Below are 14724 nucleotides of genomic sequence, written 5' to 3'. Positions count from 1 at the left end.
GCTTTTATGGGAATGCCTGTGAGCTTTTTGTAATATTACGAGGTGTTAAAATTCCTTTGAAAGAAAGAAAGAAAAAGAAAGAAAATAAATTTATTGCCAATAAAAACACAGCCAAACACATTATAAAATGTATCTTACAATTAGGCAAACGGATACAGCCTCAGCAAAATGCTGCACAAAAGCAGCGCTGATTTTCAGGCTGTACCGGCGATTGCGGTTCGTCTTAGTATTAAAAAAGAATTAAGTCTAGGTACTTAAAATAAATATATACATAAGGAAGTATATAAATATTAATAATAAAAAAATAAATGCATATAATTTATATTACGGCAGAAACATATAAATAAGAATAATATAATACCAAATATAATAGGAATATAAAATAATGTAATAGGTATATGAAAAGGCATATAATGTGTCATATATACATATACAATAAATCCCAGGAAAGTCAAAACAGTACAACATGTGATACGATATGGAAGCCAAGGTTATATTATAGGTATATCATCACGCCAAGATCAACAGAAAGGTAGCTATTGGGTTGAAGCACGCCAGTCTTCAACTTGCTTCTTTAACAAAGTCTCTTTTAATTTCCTTTTAAATGTTAAGAAGGAGATATCCTGTTTCAATTTTAAAGGTGGCGGTAAGTCATTCCAAATTTTGGACGCGGCGTACTTAAAACTACCCTTGAAGCCTGAGGTGTTATGCTTCGGTATTACCAACTGACTGGTATTCTTACTACGCGTATTGAGAGCGTGATAGTCGTCTATCCACGTAAGTTTATCGTAGAGGTATGCAGGTCGTCTTGCTTTAATCAGTCGAAATGCGAGTGCCGCTAGATGCAGTGTCCTTCTTTCTTTCATCTTAACAATTTTTTTGTCGTTTAGATACGGTGTGATGTGTGCTCGCTGGGTATTTTGAAACAGAAACGAGCGCATGCATTTTGTACTCGCTGAATGGCTCGTTCTGTTTTCCCGTAAAGGCGTGGACCGTACACAACGTCACAATTATTGAAGAGTGAAAGAATTAGGGACTCGGTAAGTAATATTCGCACTTCTTCTGACAGATGCTCCCTGAAGCCATACAGAACCTTAAGCCTATAAAAAGCATTTCTAATTAATCCCTCAACATGTTCCTGATACCTTAGTTGGGAATCTAATAAAATACCTAAATTCCTCGATACATCTGCCCTACCCACTGCATTATTGTCAAGGACGATATGGACATTATTCATTAGTATTTGTTGGCATTGTTGCTTAGTTCCGAGTACCATGTATTTTGATTTAGCGGGGTTTAAGACTAAGGAATTCTTCTTCGCCCAGGAGGAGATCAGTTGCAGATCTTGGTTTACCTGATCTATAGTCGGTTGAACCTTTTTAGGATCCACATCGTAATATATTTGTGTATCGTCAGCGTAGAGGTGCACCTTGCCATATTTAATTTCATCAACAAGATCTATTGTGTAAATAATAAATAAGAGAGGACTTAATATCGAACCTTGCGGACATCCGCGGTTTACCTCCTTTATTTCCGACTGTTTCATTTGGCCCTGCGAATCAATACTGACGTATTGTTTTCGGTTAGATAGGTAAGAAGTAAACCAATTGCACGCTTCTTCGTTTACACCATAGTGCATAAGTTTCGCAATCAACAGGTCGACGTCTATACAGTCAAAGGCACGAGTAAAGTCGAGTAATATTAAGAAGCTGCCCCTACCCTTATCACTATTTGACAGTATGTCGTCGGTAACATGGGCCAAGGCCGTTGCAGTCCCATGCCCTCGCCGAAAGCCAGATTGAACCTCGGGAAGAATACATTCATCCTCCATAAACTTGGTAAGTTGCCTACAAACTACCCTTTCTAATACCTTCGACAGAACGGGGAGTATACTGATGGCTCGTAGATCGCTATAGTCACTTACCGTAGACTTTTTAGGCAGTGGTTTAATTTTTGCTAATTTCCAGGTGTCTGGAAACTTCTGTTCTACGAGTGAGGCGTTTACAATTGAAGCGATTATTGGTAATGTTACCGGTAGTGTCATTTTAATCATAGCAGATGTTATTGTATCATGGCCTGCAGCATTTGTATCAATATCTAAAATAATTTTATTCACTTGATCCGCTGTGCAAGGCTGAATTTTAAAGGTGGCATCACTACGTCGAGAATGTCTAAAGTGATTGATATAGTTATAGTCTTTTCCGGTTTGACTTGGGATCCGCGTAAAGAAGTCTGCAATTTTATCTGGATCGCTCACATGATTCGGTAGCATGTAAGAATTTGAATCGCCTTTCACCGCAATCTGTTTTAGATATTTCCACAAAAATTTAGATTTTTTATAATTTTCGTTGATGCATTGAGAAAAAAATGCTGACTTTTCTCGATGTATCGCAGTATTCACCGTATTTCTCAAATCTTTGTAGTATCTGTAGTGTATTCCTAATTTAGTGCGACGCGCTTTTGCCAGAGCCTCACTACGGAGATTGATCATGGCTTTGACTGTCTCCGTAATCCAGGGTCTAGGCGATACGTTAGCTATTATTTTCTTAAGCGGTGCGTGCTTATTAAATAGCGTAACAATGAGACTGTTGAAGTTGTTCACCATTTCGTCGACATTTATTGCGTATTGGACGGTGTTCCACGGAAGAGTTCTTAAGTCTTTGTCAAACTCTTCTTGGTTAATTTTGTTCAACAGCCTTGCATATCTGTATTGGGGTTGAGGTTTTAGTTTTTTTATTGAAAATTCCGTTATAACCAATGCATGATCACTTAGCGATGGGTTGTGAATAACATTTAAACTTTTACATAACTCCGGGGCATCAGTTATCACTAGATCAAGAAGTGTCTCCGATGTACTCGTCACTCGCGTAGCTTCCTTCACCAGTTGAAGAGAAGAGAAGTTCCAGAAATATGGATATGATAACTTATTGCGCTTTATAATGTGCGGTAAAAAGGTAAGGACGTGATTTCTATTGAAATTTTTTTATCAATCATTAATTGATGCTCATGCAATTTATTTGCCGATGCCATATTAAAAACCATAGGAAGCTTATCAATATACTTTTCCCACAAATTACATTTCTCTTTAACGAACTTAAAAAAAGGATGAGGTTCTAAATTCTGCAATAAAATATTAATAATATGTAATATCCTAATTTATAATATCCTCCACTTAAAATTTCAGTTTTAATTTCACAGTTTGCCCGCTACCGAAGCGCGTTCTTTACAATAATATAACATTTTCATTTCTTTCTTCTAAAGTACTTAATATTATATCAATAAACTCAGTAACATTCTGAGGGAGAACCTTTCTCTCGTGACTATATATAGCTATTCTTACTTCTACTACGAATACTACTACATCTATTCTACTTCTAAATAAACTCACCTCATGCGTAGTATCTCCCGTGTGTATTCTCTCCTCCGTCTCTCTAACTCTCTCTGTAACATTCCGAGTGAGAACCTTTCTCTCATGACTCTCTCTCACTTTCCCATCAGGGTTGGCGACCACTTTAGAAGATACTAGAACTTTTGCATCTACTGGCGATATTATTCCGTCTGGTGCGTCGAGTGCTGAAAGAGAGTTTTGTTTTAAAGAAAATTATGCAAGAAAAACATTTTATAAAAACAATATATCGGGAGATTATAACTATTAGAAAGTAATGGTATTTACAGTCTTACGATTACCTATAAATACATTAAAATTGTAATGCTAACTTACCATCAGGTGATTTTTCCCCAGCTATAGATGCATTTTCTTTCTGCTCCTCAGGTACTCTGTGCTGTAAACGAATAACATAATATATTAACATTTACACTTTGATTATTAAGGGCCCTTAGTAGGTGAACACGGAAAAATGGACTGTTTTCTATGAGCTATAATTGAAAATATTGAGGTTTTTTCGCACTGAAATTTCTAATATGTATTACAGAACGTATGTGTGATGGGATGACTGTTTCCAAAACACGATTGGAAAAATTTTGCTCGATAAAAAAAAATCCTGAAGTTACCTCTAAAATATCATATAAATGCTCATTACAACCGTATTTTACGATAATAATTCGTATAAAATCACAAGTACATAGGCATTTACCTTCTCGAATTCGTGACCGTTTTAGATTTAGAAAATACTAAATATTTTCATTCACTTTTTGATAAAAATGTGAATGGCGCTTACAATTTTTAGTTTCGAGCACGTTGATTCCATAGATACTAAACGCGGACCCCCTCACCGCTTACCTCAGGCCCGAATAGCTGAATTTTCGCTGACCGCCTAACCCCCCTTAATTAATAATACAAGTTCCATTCACACAAAATAATATTTCTTATTTATTTCAATTTCAGTTCTTACTTACATATGTATTTAAATTTAATTCATAATGATCCTATCCTATTTAGCGATAACACCGTCGTTTTTTTACAATGGATTCTAAAGTCTTGAGTTATCTAGTGCAATAAATTTAAATAAAATAAACCCACCTCAGTTTGCTGAAAATTAGTGGTATGCGTGTCCTCATTAACGGAGGTAGATATCTTTGGTCCGGAATCCTTCAGAATACGTCCATCTTCCAATACCAGCTCCCGTTTGACGCGTGTCGCAATCTGTCGCGTGGTCGTCACTTCGCTGGTCTTGCGGGTCACCCATTCTTCTGTAGATTGATATTAAATTAAATGGTTTTAAATTAATGGTTAAAAATATTATTCGTTGATAATATAGTGTAGTTGTTTAGCTTTGAATAACAAGGTAGCGTTTCGATTTTTGTATAATTTTTATGTTTAAAGGGATAATTTTAGAGATAATTTTTATGTTTCAAATATTAATGGAAATAAATAGCAGCAAACACTACGCTAAAATTGTTCTATAGAGAGCTTTGCTTTTGATAGTTCTGTGCCTCCAGTGAATAAGGGAGTAAGACGAGTTATTCCCTTTGGTTTTTATTGCACCATTGGATTCAGCTCGTCAAAATACACAACATATCAAAAGGTCATATCTCTAGCTGCATCCTAACCCATTTTTTCGAATGACCCAAACGGTATAAGTAGGGTGTGATTAACGGTATAAGTTACCTTATCCATCATTTTAGGCAATCGCAAAGGAACTATTCGTCTCGAGTCAAAATAACCCACGAACACAAGGACGTATGTGTAGTTATACTTTTTGAATAAAGACTTAATTCATTTTGTTCCATCCGTGCTAACATTATTTTAGTATAATCGCATTTGTGTCATTTTTCTAACATGAGCATAAAGGAACAACTCTTAGTGTCATTGGTTTAAGTGACGACATGAGACAGTTTCGCATTAATGCCGTGTTGCTATTGGTCTATTTGAATACTGCACGGAAACAACGGACAGTATTCCTTTTTGCATAATAATATTTTTCAATCGTTTTTTCAATAAATCTGCAACAATAAATCTTTATATTAAAAAAAAAGGTATTTATCAGTTAACTTGGGATAAATACTAATAATATTTCTATGGAAATTAACTATTTTTTGCAATAGATAAAAATACAGTTTTAATTAACACAATAAGTGCATATGATATTATACTCTTTGTTTATATAAATACAGAACAATAATTGAATCATCTAAAGCCAACAAAAATGTTATATTTTCTTCTTATAATTGGGTAAGTTTTATAAAAAAAAATAACTAGTTTTTAATCTTTTTTTTTAATTTAATCTAACCAATAATACTATAATTATAGACGCATAGAAAAAAAATTATAACCAGTCTTGACAATTATGAATATTGTGTTCTCTCTCATATCGCGTTTTAGCCACTGTAATTTGCCTTTTTTATAGGAAAAAAATCCGCAATATCGATACTATTTTGGTCCTGCATTATCGTAAACATATTATGGATACTCTGGTACCATATATTTTGAAAAAATTGGGATATTGTCACGTAGTCTCTTCAAGTCGTAGGTATTTGCATCCAAGGCACCTTCAAATCTGTTAATTGCATCCAAGGCACCTTCAAATATGTGCTTAATTTTTTCATAAAATCTTTGCGGCTCATTGTTTTTTTCTTTATTTATCTATATTATTTTGATATTATAAGATATAGAAATTGTTAAAATTCCATATCATGCCGTAAAATATCGCCACTGACCACCTATAACTTTCCCTGTAAGATAACTGAACATACAGGAATATGGTTTTCGAGCTTCTCTTATCTCTTTATAGTGCTTGTATCCTCAATGTATAACCACCATGACATATTCGGTTTTTCTCCAGACAACATCTTCAGCCACCCAATCCTCTTGCTTGGAGACCAAATCCAGCGGAGGACAATAATCGTCATTTACTAAAATTGAAGGTTTTTCGTCCTAGTGTTAAAGTTTTCTGGATCCTATTTTATACTCAATATATAGTATAATTATAATATGTAAAACGTGACTCGGAAAAAAAAAATATTCAAATAAATCACAAGATATTTTTTTTAAACAATCGTAAAAGTTACGAAAAGCCCAATTATACGTCAAAATGACGTACAACATCCTCTTTACTATAAAATGGCGGAATTTACCGGGATGAGCCAACTATGTACTGCTAGGTCTCGACGGCTAATGAGTTGTTTCTGGATTTCGAAGCGATTCGATGGTAAATATAGAAAAGACAAAGTTATTTCGCCGCGGTGTACATTAAATTTACATAGATTGGACTTCTAGGGTTAAATGCATAAACACCTACATGTTGTTTTGTTTTTATTATATCTAGTAACGATAAAAAATCCGTTGATTTTATTCGTTTTTCAAACTACATGCATGGTTGTTCCACTAAAAGGCCTCAATTGAGTCATAAAGTACACAAATTTCAAGCATAATAAGTCGCATCATTTCTATAAAACCAAAACTGGCAATAATATAAGTCGTGTTATGCGACTATGAACATAGTGCATTAGGGCATAAGTCGTTATATTGCAAAGAGCAAAAAAAAAAATTATGTGAATACATTGACTTATTCCATGGAGTACTCGTTCATAAGGCCACAACTACAAAAAAACACGAAAAAAGTATATTTATGGGGTTGTTACAATATCTGTTCATATGTAAAACTAAAGTCTAACATCATATCTTACCCATACAAGCTTAAAAATTTGAAGTTATAAAGATTTAGTGTTGATATATAGTTTTTTGTCTCTCCTGAAAAGTGCTGTTTTTGAGTTATTCCCTTATTCACTGGAGGCACAGAGTTTATAAGAACGAATAGTAGAAACATGCAATTCAATTTGAATTAAATTTTATCTTCTATTCCTTCTTTCATCTACAATATGAAATAATAAAAGTACCTAACAGTAAAGTAATCTATAACAAAAATAATTATGAAAAGGATATTTTTGGTAAACCTACTTTTTTAGAAACATATATTTTTGGTAAACTTACATAATTAAAAAACATGTTACTAAATCAATACTTGCCTTCTTTGGTTGTTGCTATAGTTTCCCCTGGCTCGGCCTGCAACAATATAAAAATACAGCTTAGATTAATTTCAAAAGAATGTTGACATAACCAAAATCCAAAAGTTTTTGTAAAACGTTAAAACTTTATTTTAAAACAGCGCCATCTCTTACCGAGTAGCCTAAACTAAATTCATTGTAACTCGACCGCTCCGGCGACTTTGTCGTATATTGTAATAGTACACGCGGCCGCCGCTTGATGGCGCCATGCTCACTCAACGTGAAAACTGTCACCATTAAAATACATGCAACTGCACTATGTTTATTTATTCACAACACATTGAGAGATAATTAATCACGTTTTCCGTCTATTCTACATCTAAATATACTGCACATTATTGCTGAAACTATTTACAATTATCATTCAATTTTACACATTTATAAATTACTTAGGGCTATTACTACACTTTGCTACCGACTTAATACAAATAACTATAATATTTAAGATAGGAATTTATCAAATTTGCAATCGCACTTGTTTGCAATAATCGCGTGTTCAGTGCGTTTGCTAATAATTGACTGAAGACAAAAGAAGGTTTAGCTGCAACGCAATTAATGAATTGTTTGGATTAACATTTTCTTTTGGCACCTGCAATTGTTTCAAGGGCTGCCAATTTAAAGTTATTTTCTTCTTCCAAAAAACTTAAAATATCTATGCAACACTTAGGTATACTGTTCAAATTTTGAAAAATCGTAGCTGTGAAATAAAATAAAATAAAAACATTTTCCCGCCAAAAAGTAAAAATAAAAATATCTTTAAAGTAGGTACCTAACTATGTTGACAGTAAAGTAAAGATATTAATATCTTGATTTTTTAATTAAATTAGAGACTTTAAATTCCGCACGGGACTACAATAATTAAATTGTTATTTGTTATCTTTAGAAATAGAGAAGATTTTTTTTATTTTGTCATTTGTTAATTTTAATTACTTACCTATGATTTTTTTTAAATATCTATCAGGTCTTGTGTAATAAATACTCGTGTAAGATAAAATATCGTACTAACATTTTCCAATAGTCGTAACCCTAAATTCAAGCGTCGCATGAGTATTCCACTAGTCACGCGGCCGTTTCCGTTGTATCGCACGTCTGTGCGCCGATCACGCGCGATTCATATCAAATGCTTATATATTTTATAGCTTCACATTCCTAATATGAACCGCGCAATTAATTTGACAGCTCGATTTACTACCGCGTTATTTTTTCAAAATCCGTTTTGGGAGGCAAAGGACTACCGTTCAAACAGCTCACAGATTAAACATAACAATAACTTTTTTAATTAATTTTGACATCAGAAATATTTTATTTATTATATTTTAATATTAATATAATTAAAACATTTTTATTTATTAATATGGTTAAAATGTTTTATTTAAATAAAATTAATATACTTCTTCTTTTTTCAAATGGCAACTCCCCATTAATATAATATGCTTCAATATTTACTGTAGTTGACACTATAATTATTTTATTCTTCGAAATACATTTCTTCAGAATAAAATTATTAATTAGCTACACATGGTATCAATCTGAAAATTGTTCCGATAATCATAGAAAAACTTTCAAATTATATAGCAGTATTGTATAAAATTCTCCTTACATTCATATCCGTAATTCCCTTGATCATAACTCCCAGTAGTATTAACTATGAATACATACAGAATTTAAATGAATATCAATGCTATCCCAAGAGGTAGAAAACTTTATTACGCGAACCCTAATGACTTTCTTTTGTCATAACTTTAAAACAAAATTGCTGCACACTTTCTACCCCCGATAAACTTTCTTAGTATTCAATAATTTACTGAAGCAAAACGAAACAAGATAAAACGCATTCCTGAGAAATAGTCTAACATTATCCACTAGCAATGCCTGCTTTCAGTTTTGTTTTGCGAATAGTTTTCTGTTGATTAATACTTGGACCTGGTGAAAACACTTGAATGCTTTTTCTATTCCCCACAATTTGCTATACTCTGATAACATATAATTTAACAAATAATTTATAAATAACTCAATAAACAAGGTACCCGTACTTAAATAAGTCGAAGAGCAGTTTTTAACAAAATATGTCTACTATGTAAACGCGAAGGTTTGTTGAGCTTTTAACGTGAAGCTATAAAATAAAGTACCCAACTAGTACATTTTATCCTATGCTTAGATCCTACCTATAATAGTACCCGGGCACCACGCTACTGAAACTACATTTTCCAGCCAGTCTTTTAATTAATATATAATATCTGTCCTGTTACTGTGGAAAGTTATAACCATTTTAACTCGAACGCTCTCATGAAGCCGACGGCTGGAGACATCATCAGGATTAAGGAGATTTAGTGCTATGTTTATATTTCGCATGGCTTTGTTATGGAGTTCTATGAATTCCTAAGGTCAGGTCATAATTTTTCCAATTAACTCCTGAATAATTTCACATATTATAATGGGTTCGGTGACGTTGGCCGCGCCCTTGTGGTCACTGCAGCGAGACAAGGCCGCAAGCATTGTGATGCACAAATCGCTGATGCGGGTCAGGGCTTTGGGTTATTTATATGGGTTTAATGGAGATGTCACATGCAACAGATCACATGCTATTAATAAGTATGATATAGAGTAATTGATATTTCATAATATTGTATGTGATGACACTAAAATATTTGTTTAGGAAGGTAAAGAACTTAAATCTAATATTTGGTATTCAAATGTTAGTTTGCGACATATCTGATACCATTATTAAATTTGATTTTCTTCGACAAAAGTAATTTCATCAGAACCCGTATTAAATTTACAATTTAAGAACAAACTTATACAAAAATACTTTTATAAAATATAATTCAAATAATAAATGAATAAATCCAAATTATTTATAATTATAACTTATAAGTTAAATAGACATCATCCTAAACGAACGCTCACACTACTACCATAGAGTTATATTATCTGTGTCCCCACTGAAACTTTATAAACATCAATAATTTCATTGTAACTCATTATATCCACACATGATACATCCTTCCATAAAGGCTCGAGAGCCACAAAGAGCTTTAGACCTTGCATTCAACCCCGTTTTGCTTGTGGCTATCTAACTATCTGCATTGCCCATCAATATCGAACGGCTTACTTTTAAACAATAGCACAATACTACCGCTAACCTTAGCTGAAACAAACATAATATGCATACAAAACCAAACCCTAACAATAAGGCTATAGTGGAGGAAATAGCGTAGCAGGATTTTCGCAAGTGTGTAGGTAGATATTTAGTCGCTAAAATGTTGTATCACCTTGTAGGTCGAATACAATGGGTTATATCAAGTTAACATCTTGTTCTAGTTGATTTAATGACCCCCGGGGGAAGATGATAAGTTGTTTACATAATATTGTGGACGAAATTTAACGGTAAATAATATTATAGGAAAACAAAGCGATAACTTTAACAAGGAAAGTAAACATTTTCATTTAAAATTCTGGAAGGGAAAAATGGAAAGTGCGTAAACTCAGAGACTACGAAATCTTTTGTGAGTGTAATTTAATAAATTTCATGTAATCTCTTCTGGAAATAAAACAGTACCTAAACCACATAGTACCTAGCTTAACGCTACCTAAACATTAAAAAATATTTCGAAATATTGAATTAAAAATATTACAATAATTTTAACGATGAAATTATTACAACCAATCACAAACCAATTTCAAAACAAAGGAATAACAAAGAATTCTGTCCTAATTTATTTCCCCGCCCATTATCGAGATTGCAACAGGCTTATTTACGAAGTATTTGTACTAAAAGGTCAAGCCAAATATAGTGAGTAGATTACAAAAATGATAGGCAGTAGAAGCCACAGAGTATAATATTTATGCCTTCCATATTTTGACAGAGGTCAGTAAGCGCCAGGAGTCTTAGACAACTAACTAATTTATGCATTAGGTTGCAAAATACCCGTTAATAATACCGACAAATTAATGTCTATAAAAAAATCTTACGTTTTTAGGCTTTTATTCGATTGTTCTTTTTAAGATGTGTATTAAATAAGTGATAACTTGATAAGTGTATTCAATTGTTATTATAGTCTCATCAAATACTAATATCTAACAACCACATTAATTATCCTATAGCAAATAGTAATAACTTTTACTAGAAAATTATAGGTTCGTATTTTTATGCCAAATATTATTAACTAACTAATAATTTAGTCCGTATTTTGTAAAAAAAAAACTATAAGTAGTTAATTTTTAACTTCATCGAATACTAATCCTTTTTTATCTACGTCCGTCCTAAGCTCATATTTACGCGGGAAACGTAAATTATCGAACATCAATAAGGATTGAATTTGTTCACAATTAGCTTGCAAACAGTAAAATATGTATTGTCGGTTCCTCTATTAATAATCACAAGAAATCCAGGCTTTCCTTTAATAAATTTAAATATTTCATCACTGAATTAAACAGTTACAAAACAAATTAATTGCATGAATTAATACTCTAACAATATATATTTATATTTATCAAGTACCTATGTATTTATTTATAGATTGAATAAGTATGATTTTTCGAAACCAAAGAAAAATTATTATTTTTTTTTTTTCATTTTTGAAATATCACAAATGCAATATTTTAAACTATTAATGTTTAAACCCAAATACGAACTTGTAGGTAATTATTTAATTACATGACAATGATAAATTACGGCCAACTATTTCACGGTATGAACATCTAATGAATGAATATGCAATTATAAAACGATAAAAACTGGACACCTAAATGGAAAAACTCTACAATTATCATATAACATAATTAATATGTTTATAATAACTACATTTTTTGTAAGTGTTTTTATAATTGCCCTGCGCACGATAACTCATGTGATATCTATAAAATTATATAAATAACGAACAATACCTAAGAGATTAGATTGAACCTTACTCAAAACCAACAGAAATGACAGTATTGAAAATACTCAGGAATTCTTAAAACTAGAAACTCTGTCATGAATCAATTTTGTAACCAAATATTCAAATAACTATAAATTGTAAAACGATATCGTTACCTTATAAGGTAGTATCTAAGTATTCTATAGTTACTAAGAATAATCACTATTTAAAAAATTGTGACGAAAATATGTTGAAACAAAATTATATAGAAAGGAAAACATATTATAACAAAAGTTACATAATGCACAATAATTACTCGAAAATTACACACAATAAATCAAAGAGCAATAAAATACACTTAACCTGCGAAAACCTTTATAATACAGAAACCTTACATCACTCATAATAATTAACCATTGATGGATATTTCATATGAATTACCGTCAAGTAAATATATTTATGATACAAATATTGCGTAAAACACTACGATGTTACGAACACTCGACACGAAAGGTAAATAGCAGGTCATTACATTTTATATATTGCTAACATGTCATTTGAAAATCATTAGTTGAAATTATCTAGATTGTTTTACCTAAATGTTCAGTTACTAAATACATGTGTAGGTAATAGGTACTTTGTGACAATAACTTTGTGACTGTCGAACAAATACGTCTCTTGAAAGGAAAATCTATTGATAAATAATAGAACAAATTTAAAACCGTATTTTACTAATCTATAACTTTGTGACTGTCGAACAAATACGTCTCTTGAAAGGAAAATCTATTGATAAATAATAGAACAAATTTAAAAACCGTATTTTACTAATAATATTAGTATAATTATAAAGAGGAAAGGTTTGTAATTATGTATGTATGTATGTATGGTTTTCACGCATAAACTACAGGACCAATTTTGATAAAATTTGGCACAGACAATCTTTAGACCCTGAGGAAGAACATAGGCTGGTACCTACCTCTTATTGCGAAATATATGTACCACGGGCGAAGCCGGGGCGGACCGCTAGTACGATAATAATTTAAGAGGGCTTCTATTAACTATTATGCTTCTATCTTCCGGGAAAGAGAAGATTCAATATCTCAGCTCAATGTAAACAAATTTCACAACAATAACATATGCTGTAAGACTAATTAGTAGCAAACAAAACAAATATAATCTGTATACGCCAAAAAGCTATCATTAGAACTTAGTAGACTACCTATATTTTTGCCCATAAACGTTTAGCCAAATAAAACCGAGAGTGTTAGTCCAAAAGTGGCCCATTGACCGAGCGCCTTCACAAGGCCACGAAGACGGTGACAACCGGTCATTATTTAATAGTTATCGAGGAATGAACTACATTTGTACCAACCTGTAATATAGGCGCAATAACCGAACTTTAAAGTGATTTAATCAACATTATAATAAGTTTATATAAGAACTAGCTGGCAGACGCGGCTTCTTCTGTTGTTAATAAATCTTTCTGAAGCGAAAATTACATGACATCGATTTTGCAAGAATAACGTAGTAGGTAGTAGGTAAGTGGTATCAATCCTCAAAAACTTTCACGTGTAGAGTAGTTGTTGTTTTATTGTCAGATATTGTATTTCCCTTTTTACAATTAGGTTAAAAGTATTGTACTAAGAACAGTTACTAGCCACTCCTTAAAACATATAAGTAAAGCTAAATATCCTAGTAAAGATGAATGAGTACAAATAACAGTTCATACTGTCTCAAACAGTTTTACGGTAAAAAAATTGTTTAATTTTACTAACAATACAAGCAAAATCAATTTCAAAATTAAAGATCCATCAATATAACAGCACTATAATTAATGCCAAAACAAAAACCAAACCGTGCGTGATAAAGTCAACATAAACCGGACTGAAAATTGAGTTAATTACTCCTGGGCATATGTTTAATTATCGGATTATGTAGGAATGCAGATATTGCGGTCATTTTGAATCGAGTATAAAAGAGATATCGATAATTAGCTAGACAATTATGTTTTTTCATTGATCGATTGTTATCGTACACGTATAAATATTACGTATGAAGAATAACAGTCACGCAAATTCATTGTTTCAGTTGACAAGTTTGGTAAGTAATGTGTGCCAAAAGTGGTCAGGGAAGTAGTTCTTTGTTTTGTTAGAGAATAGGTTCACTGCTAATTAAATTTAATATTGAATTGACGACTTACGTTAACATATTATAAGCAACTATAAAAGAGGATCTTCAAGATTACAAAACTCGTTTCATTCATGTAGTAGGTACTTAGGCAATTTCTTAGTAACGTTCTTACTGATTTCTTATCTATTGTACCTGCTTCTACTTTGCTTCTTTATTTATTATTAAAATACTAACTTTTAAAAAGTTCACTATTATATTATGTATTATGCTT

The 14724-nt window shown here is 32.1% G+C and overlaps 1 protein-coding gene across 4 annotated transcripts in view; it reads right to left on the bottom strand.

Annotated features, from left to right (window-relative positions):
* LOC123696018 (serine/arginine repetitive matrix protein 5) overlaps positions 1-14724 on the bottom strand; it is a 97290-nt gene that overhangs the window by 55136 nt on the left and 27430 nt on the right. For 2 of the 4 annotated variants that reach the window (XM_045641997.1, XM_045641996.1), the window contains exons 2-6: positions 7579-7811; positions 7426-7462; positions 4481-4650; positions 3722-3782; positions 3389-3573 (exon numbers count right to left, since the gene is read on the bottom strand). In XM_045641997.1, coding sequence (XP_045497953.1) covers positions 3389-3573; positions 3722-3782; positions 4481-4650; positions 7426-7462; positions 7579-7701 — 576 coding nt within the window. In that variant the 5' untranslated portion in view covers positions 7702-7811. The remainder of the gene's footprint in view (positions 1-3388; positions 3574-3721; positions 3783-4480; positions 4651-7425; positions 7463-7578; positions 7812-14724) is intronic. The other 2 variants (XM_045641998.1, XM_045641999.1) reach the window with 2 other exon arrangements.

Source organism: Colias croceus, chromosome 12, assembly GCF_905220415.1.
Source record: "Colias croceus chromosome 12, ilColCroc2.1".
Taxonomy (NCBI): Eukaryota; Metazoa; Arthropoda; class Insecta; order Lepidoptera; family Pieridae; genus Colias; species Colias croceus.
The sequence above is the reverse complement of the archived record's forward strand: the minus strand, read 5'-3'. Positions and strand labels throughout refer to the sequence as shown.